This window comes from Psammomys obesus, unplaced genomic scaffold, assembly GCF_907164565.1.
Source record: "Psammomys obesus unplaced genomic scaffold, mPsaObe1.curated_primary_1811, whole genome shotgun sequence".
In the NCBI taxonomy this organism is placed as follows: Eukaryota; Metazoa; Chordata; class Mammalia; order Rodentia; family Muridae; genus Psammomys; species Psammomys obesus.
In genome coordinates, this window is record NW_026592510.1 from 20,845,997 (window position 1) to 20,854,457 (window position 8,461).

General features: G+C 45.6%; 1 protein-coding gene across 1 annotated transcript in view; it reads left to right on the plus strand.

The window, feature by feature from the left end:
- Positions 1 to 5,674: 5,674 nt before the first annotated feature.
- Positions 5,675 to 8,461, plus strand: part of Psat1 (phosphoserine aminotransferase 1) — a 21,207-nt gene continuing 18,420 nt past the window's right edge. Inside the window, exon 1 of the mRNA XM_055614159.1 lies at positions 5,675 to 5,796. Coding sequence (XP_055470134.1) covers positions 5,737 to 5,796 — 60 coding nt within the window. The 5' untranslated portion in view covers positions 5,675 to 5,736. The remainder of the gene's footprint in view (positions 5,797 to 8,461) is intronic.

The window sequence follows — 8,461 nt, forward strand, 5'->3', positions numbered from 1 at the left end:
ACACACACACACACACACACACACACACACACACACACACACACACTTAAAGTTAATTCTGATGCCAACAGCAGATAGAAACAAAGAAAGAAAGAGAGGAAGGAAGAAAGAAAGGAAGGAAGAAAGAACAAACCCAAATGCCATTAAATGTTGGGCATGGGTGTGCAAGCTTTTAATGTCAGTACTAGGGAGGGGTGATGGGAAGGGCAATAGAGGTTATGGAGACTGAGGTTATAGGTAGCTATTGTCTTATTGGGGTATGGAGCTCAGTATGGGAGATGAAACGTTCTGGAGGACAGTGATAGTGTTTGCCTAATAATGTAAGTGTACTTGATGCCACTGGATTGTACTTGGAAACAGTAAAATGTTAAATACTTTCTTGTGACAAAAACTGAAGAAAGTAGGATAAGGAAAACAGAGATGGTGACATGAGTAGGTAGGATGGACAGATAACTCTTCCAGTGCAAGTTGGAATTAAGAAAAAAGTAGGTAACTCATTTGACTTTTACTTTCTCCTTGCTATGTACACTGAGGCTATGCCTTGTGATGATCTGAATGAGGATGTTTCCCATAGACTCATATATTTGAATACTTGGTCCCAAGTTGGAGAAACCATTTGGAAGGATTAGGAGGTGTGGCCTTGTTGCAGGAGCTGTAGCTTGAGGCAAGCTTTGAGGTTTCAAAAGACTTGCACCATTTCCAGTCTCTCTCTCTCTCCTCACTCTCCTATATTGTTTGTTTGTGCATCAAGATGTGAGGCAGTGGATCTGAGCATTTTTCATATGTACTAACAGCTCAAGAATAATACACTATATGTGTGTAACTAAAGCTCTGCCATTGTAGAAATCACACACCTCACAGGGAAGCTTCCTTTCTATGTTGTCTACATAGAAGGGAGGGTCCCACACAATGGAGGTTGCGCCCTGGGCTCCCGTTCTACATCTTCTTTGCAAAACAGGCATTGTAACATAATGTTGCAGATTAAATTCTCTTTCCCTCCATATTTTCTCTTCTCCCAATCCCATATTTAACCAATTAGTTGGGCATAATCCCTGTTTACAGGGGAAAATTCCAGGCAGGACTGTATACAACTTGTAACCAGTAGTCTCAGCACTGAATGTAATGTGGATTTTGCCCTTCACAAAATGCAAGGCTTAGCAGAAGTTTAAAGTTTTAATTGTTTAAAAATTGGAAAATTGGGTGTGATAGTACTGTACTCGCAGAACTCAGGAGGATGCAGATCATGAGTTTGAGGCTATTCTGGGTTACATAGAAAGGTTTTGTTCAAAATAAAATAAAATGTAAATTAGGAGACAGACGCCACATAAAATCGGGTGTTCTGGCTTTTCTATCACTCTGGAGGGTAGCTTGTACAATCTTCTTTGCTCACCTGGTAACAACCAGATGAATCACAACTCTAGCTCTCGTGTATATAACAGTCTGTTAACTGAGACAGCTGGTGCCACGGTCTCAAAGAACCCTTTAACCATCAGAGACGCCATTCTAAAGGATCTGGCTCTACCATGTGTTCCATGGTGCGCTATGAAAAAGGACATGTGCAATTAAGGAAAACAAATATATGACCAAATCTGTCAATCAAATTAGAGCACCACAAAAATACGCCCCTTAAAAACCAGATCCTTTTTCTCTTGAACCCCATAAAAGAAAGTCCCAAATAATAGGGTCCTTGAGTGTTCTTAACTCCTATGGCCCACTGTCAGTCCTGGCAACAAGTCCCTCTGTAATCTGCACTGACTGTCCTGTGCTCTGAGTAAAGTAATCTCAATGCTTTTGAATTCTATTTGAGCCCATATGTTCAGTTCTTTAGTTAACAGAGCACTGGTCGCTGAGGAGATGCCTTCCACCTTCCTGGAGGGCCTTGCCAGTCTCCTGTGCTATAATGGAAAGTGAAAGCAAAGACACAGCCATTTCTTAATTGCATTGCTCTCAAAATGACAAATTATGTATAGATGATTTCCTAACTACACAGCTACTTGGATAGAAGGGGAGCTGATGTATACCAGACACTGGACAGCCACTTCCTGATGATGGCTCCATTCTATGCATAAAGAGCACAGATGTAAGGTGGTCATTATGAACCCCACCACAGATGGGTGTGTGTACTCAGTCTACCATGGCCCCTTCCCTCATTCTTTTTCCTGTGTGGTTCCTAGAGGCATGTATTTGTGGCTTATATGCCTCTGCCCTAAGGGTTGTGGGCAGATCTTGAAGAAGCATAGACGGGGGGGGGGGGGGGGGGGTATTTACAACAACAAAAAAAAGAGATTTAAATTTTAAGATATGTGTGTGATGGGAGACTGAATGAGGTTTTCCAGGGATGGAAGGAAGACATTAAATTCAGATTCTATGATCTACGGTACCGGAAACCACAGGCCCCCAGGGAGGGATGGCTACAGGGCATATCTTAGCATATGGAATGTTAACCATTTCTGCCCCTTATGGGGCCGTGGAGAGCTGCTTGTTAAGCTGCTTTGTTATGTTTTCACCTTGGCCTTCACCCTGAGACAGCGAAAAGAGGAAGTTTTGCTAGGTTCCTTAAAAACTTGTTCCAAGTTCCTTAAAGCTTGTCTGTGTGACATTGGGCAATATCTAATATAGGGAAATAGTTTTTGAAAAGAAGTTTGGAATCCTTTTTTTCTTTTTTTTTGTATTGATGTGACTTGTTTTTGCTTTGCCTATAAAAAAATGAATCCTGGAATCAACCCACGCTGCTTCAGTCATTACTGACAGCCCCCTCAAGCTGATTCTGTGAGTAGTATGATTTGTTTTAATTATTTTAATCTTTACTCCCCACTCAGGTACTGTTGGACTCTGTCGGAGGGCTCTGGCAGGGGCCCAAGAGTAGTAGGAAACTAAGAGATAGATCGGGCATATAAAACTGGACAGTAGAGATAAAAGCCGTATTTTCTGGGGACAGAGGGCAAAACAAATGTGTGGTCATTATCTCCCGTCAGTGGGTAGGGAGATCCGGCACTGCACCAGCAGCCTGAAGAAGCCCTTCTCCCTCAGTGACCTCTGCTCAGGTAAAGCCAGACTGTTGACTATGCAGCAGAAAACAATCCAGGACAAGCCAGAGTGAAGCAGTGAGTTTATTAACTACTTAGACAGAGAGACACGTTTGAGAAGGGTAAGGAACACTGAAGACAGGGGTGCGGGCTTCCAAACAGGTAGTCACACTTAGGTGTCTTTGAAGTGGCTGAATATATGATTCTGTGTCTCTAAATGACATTGTTCACAGGCCGTAATTTACAACAAAGTTTAAAGATTAAGCAAAGCTTAGAACTTTTAATAAAAATTAAGTAAACATGAGTTCATTTAGTTAAATCTCTTAAAGAATTTCCTTTTGATAATGGAGTTTTAAGGTAGTTTTATGGGGCACATTGTTGAATTTAGGGGTGAGAGGTCATAGACATTCTGTTTTTATGCATTTATTTATTTACTTATTCTGTAGGGAGGTGCATAGGTGCCATATATCGGGTCATCAGGCTTGGTGGCAAGCACCGCTACCCTCTGAGCCATCTTGCTGGCTCTGGTGACAGACCCTCTGCCTCTAAGCAAGCTGGTGCTGAGAACTGAATCCAGGGCTTCATGAGTGCTAGGCAAGAGCTCTGTCACCGAGCTATAGCTCCACCCGGACTTGGCTGTTTTTAGTATCTGTATTTGGGATGTCTTTAGGAAAACACACATTATCTCTGTTGATAATTTTGGCTCTGTTAGTTGTGTGGAATTTTTTTTTTAACTTTTATTACTTTTTATTTTATGCCTACAGGTGTTTTGTTTGCACAGAGGTGAGTGTCCCTGGGACTGGGAATTAAATGCAGGTCCTCTGGAAGAGCAGCCAGTTCTCTTAACCTCTGAGCCATCTCTCCAGCTCTATATTGAGTTTCTTGATGCCCATTCAAGAAACCACAGTGTGTGGGATTTTTACTTTTTCCTTCCTTCTATCCCACCTCATCTCTGTTCATTCTCTAGGACAGGAGGACTTGAGTTTAGAACTCAGAGACTGAAGGCAAACACTGCTCTAGCAGAGTAACTGCATGTATGTGTGTGTGTGTGTTGTCTAAAATCACTGTATTACGTAAAACAGCGGGTTTATGACAAATCTTATTTATCTGACTGGAGCTATCTGATCAGTTATGTAATTTTCTTTCCTATATTTATTTATTTATTTATTTGAGACAGAGTGTCTCCGTGTAACCTTGGTTGTCCTGGAACTTGTTCTGTAGTTCAGCCTCGCCTTTAACTCAAGATCTGCCTACCTCAACTGTCAGAGTACTGAGATTAAAGATATGAGACAGTTATGCAATTTTCTAAATGAAGGTGCTGAAGAAGGCCATGACCTTGCTCTATTCAGCTTTTTCTAAGAGTTTTGCTTTACTTACCCAGACTCAAAGTAGTGTTTTTGTTCTCAGCCATGTCCCTTCTATGGGCTATAGAAAAACAAGAGCCCAAATGCCCCAAAGGCTGGATTGCAAGCCTGTCAAACTGAGGTCACCGATGCTCTGGTTAATACTCAGTAGGCACTGTGCCTTTTCCTGCCATCCATTGCAGGAAAGAACTTGGAAAAATGTTTTCATAGTAAAGGAGTCTGAGTTAAACTGCAAAGTAAAAAAAAATGCTTTAAAAATGTTCTGGACTTCAAAAGAACTACCCTTGCATGGAAGGGGCCTTTGTGTTCCAGAATTCTAAGTGAGCCTCTAGTGCAACTCTTTTGAAAAAAGAACTTGTGTGGAAAAGTTTGAACAGATTTGGCCCTGTGCCCCGCTAGGCTCAGGGCCACATTCCTCTGGTCCGGACTGCATTCAGCTTGCTTATTACACTCCTGTTAATACATCCTCACAGCTGGAGGAGATCCGGCCAAGAGAGAGCCAAAATTCGGATTCCTGCTCCTCAATTCATCAAAGAGATGAAGAGAATGGAGAATCAGCAACTTGAAAGAGGCTCTCCTGGCTGAGGATGGGGTAAAGGGGTAGAAATGGCAGGCTGCCCCCAACGCTCTTAGCCACCTCTGTCCTTTCATGGTGCAGTGGAGTTAGAGCTCATGTGCAAATGCAAAGGCTTTTAATGCTATTTTTCGAGACAGTGTCCCTCTGTGTAGACCCTGGCTGACCTCCCCATACCATCCCTGCCTCAGACTCCTGAGCGCTGTGATTATCCGGTGCACCGGGTCACAATCCTATGGCCTCACCCTCCAAGCCGTCACCCTCCACATGCTTCTTTGGGTGAGTTATCTCTACACTGGAGGGTCTAAGAAAAGTCTGGTGAACACGAATGGGGGACTGGCTCCGGAACAAATGCAGCAGAGCCCAGCCCAGCCCAACCCAGCGTGGGGTGGACCAGGTACAATGGGCTTGCGAGCCACCTCGCAGTTGGCTAGAGGCCAGGACCTGGGACTCTGTGCCCGGAGGTGCACGAAGGCAGAAGGCGTCCCATCACGCGGGCGGCTGGTGCAATCCCCTGCCCTCTTGCGTTCGCAAAGGCGGGTTGAAATTCTAAACTCCAGGAGGAGCAATTGATCGCAGGCTCGGATGGTGAGCGTGGCCAATGGGAAGGCGAGCTCCTGGGCAAGAGCCAATCAGCGCGCGGCCTGAGGCAGCCGACCAATAGGGCGCCGACTCTGCGGGCTGGAGCCCGCCCCGCCCTCGCCTAGGAAGACGCGGGCAGTTCGCGTGGTCTCTTGCCTCTGCCACTTCCCGTCGCTGTCGCCTCAGCACCATGGACGCGGTCAAGCAAGTGATTAACTTCGGGCCCGGGCCTGCCAAGCTGCCACACTCGGTAAGGTGGCCGGGGGTTCCGGTCGGGATGCGGCCGTCGAGACCCAGGCGTCGGCGTACGGGCGTCGGGGTAGCCGCGGAGGCCGGCGCGAGCTGCGGGGCAGGTTCGCGGACTCGGCGGCGCGCACCGGCGGCCTCAGGCCGGGCCTCGCGGCGGCGCGGGCGCGCGTGGGGGTGTGAATGAATGGGCGGTCGGCCGGGGGGGGGGGGCCCGGGGAGAGCGCGTCTGCTTCCGGGGGGCGCACAGCCCGGCAGCTGAAGGCTGTCGGCTTCTCCCTCCCCTTCGCCTGCGCCGAGCCCGCTCAGCCTCCTTGCCCCTCGCCTGGGAACCTGCTCGTCCTCCTCGCGCTCTGAAAGGCCGCAGTCTGCTTGGCTAGGTTCCACTCGCTCGCTCGGGGCGCCGTCCCGTCCCGTCCTGCGCGGGTCCCCCCGCACCCCAGCTGTGCGCGATGACAAGCCTCTCGCGGCCTGGAGCCCGGGGACCAGCTGCTCGAGCTGCCATCTGATAACGGGTTGCCACAGTGCGCGGGCATGGCCAAGAGTTTTACAATTCCCTATTGTTGAACGCTGGCGGTCTCCCCGGGACACCGCGGCCTCTGTGGGCTAGGAACTGGGTCTTAGGGCGTGGAGCGGGGAAAGACGCCTTGCTTTGGTAGGGACAGCCGCACGAGCTGAGAACAGGGCTCATTCGGCGGTCGTTACAGTTCCGTGACGCTCTTTGCTAGAACGGTGGAACCTTCTTCTGGAGGCCACCCATCCCCACCTCGCTCTGTTTTTGGAGTGTGGTGTTTTTTTTGTTTTTGTTTTGTTTTGTCTTGTTTGGTTTTGCCGGGTGGGATAAGGCAATGTCTCAGTACAGGTTAGCCCAGGATTTACTTTGTACTGCAGGCTGGCTTTGAACTCTTCCTGCCTCCACCTTCTAAGAGAGGGAGTCTCTCTTAGTTAGGGTTACTATGGCCGTGGTAAAACACGATGACCAAGGGCAACTTGTGGAGGAAAGGGTTTATTTCATTCAAGTTCCCTATAACAGTTCATTATCAAAAGCAGAGAGGGCAGGAACCTGAAGGCAGAGCCTGGTGCAGAGGCCATGGAGGGGTGCTGCTTATTGGCTTGCGCTCCATGACTTTCCCAGGCTTTCTTCCAGAACCCAGGACCACCAGCCCAGGGATGGCACCACCCACAATGAACTAGACCCTTACTAATTAAGAAAATGCCCTTTAGGCTTGCTAACAGCCTGATCTTATGGAGGCATTTTCTCAATTGAGATTCCGTCTTTGACTGTAGCTGACTGTGTCAGGTTGACATAAAACTAGTAGGCACACTGGGATTACAGGCATGCGTTTTTAACTTCAATTTAGGAATCTTCTTGATTTAGTTGAATTATAAAGGTTAAAGAAGCTTTCAAAAATTTTGTGACTGTCATCCATGAAGAAAAAGGAAATTTATAAAATGCTGTACTTGGGGCTGGAGCGATAGCTCAGCAGTCTAGCTTTTGGATAGAAATCTTTAAAAAAAAATAGTGATTTTGATTATAAAATAAATTTAAATTAAAAAATTTATATTTATGTCTGTCTGTGTGTGGGTGTGTGCACACGAGGTCAGGTGCCTGAGGAGGCAAGAAGAGTTAGAGGCATTTGTGAGCCAACTGTGGGTTCTGGAGATCAAACTGCAGTCCCCTAGAAGAGCAGCTGAGCCATTTCTTCAGTCCTGGTTATAAACTTACAGATGTGGTTTTTAAGGAATGCACTTGGAAAAATACAGGGCTAGAGAGATAGACCTACATTAGATTCCCAGCGCCAGCTTTGGTTTGTTCATAACTGCTTGCAACTCCAGCTCCAGGGAGTTGGATACGTTCTCATGGCTTCTGAGGGCACACACAAATAAATAAAGAAGAAAGTAAACCTAAAAATAAGTTCAGTGATGATTGCAGGTGGTTGATGGAGAGATCTGATAGAGATCATGCTTGTCGTTTGCAAAATCAGGTCCTGTTTAATCCAAGTACACACAGGAAAGCCGAGATTCCATTGCAGGGGTTTCTTTTAGTATATGAATGTATTCATCAAAATTTACCCAAAATTTTATTGAGATCTATGGTATATACATATATAATATTAATATTGTATATATTAATATATACATATATAAAACATGCAGTCAGTATGGCACAGTACAGTATTTCAACATATAATTTTTTTTTTAAAGCTAGATCAACAGGGTAGGATTTGGACTCTTGTCAGTCCTCCACTAATTAGGATTGCAGAACTCCTGTCTAGGCTAATTTTTAGCTAGTATCTCCTTTTGGTTTGTTTGAGATAAGGTCTCATTATATTGCCTCGGCTGACCTGTAACATTATTTAGACCAAGCTGGCTTCAGAATCATATCTGCTTGCCTCTGCTTTGCTTCCCAAGTGCTAGGATTGAAGGCGTACTCTACCACATTGGGCGTTAGCTAGTATCTTGGTGCTAGCTCCCATTTGGATTCTTCTTCACAGGGTTGTTTGCACTTTGTGCTTAACTTCAGAGCATTTATTAATTTATTTATCCATTTATTTATTTATTTATTCATTCATTCATTCATTCACTCACTCATCTATTTATTTATTTATCTATCTATCTACTTATCTATCTATCTATCTATCTATCTATCTATCTATCTATCTATCTAT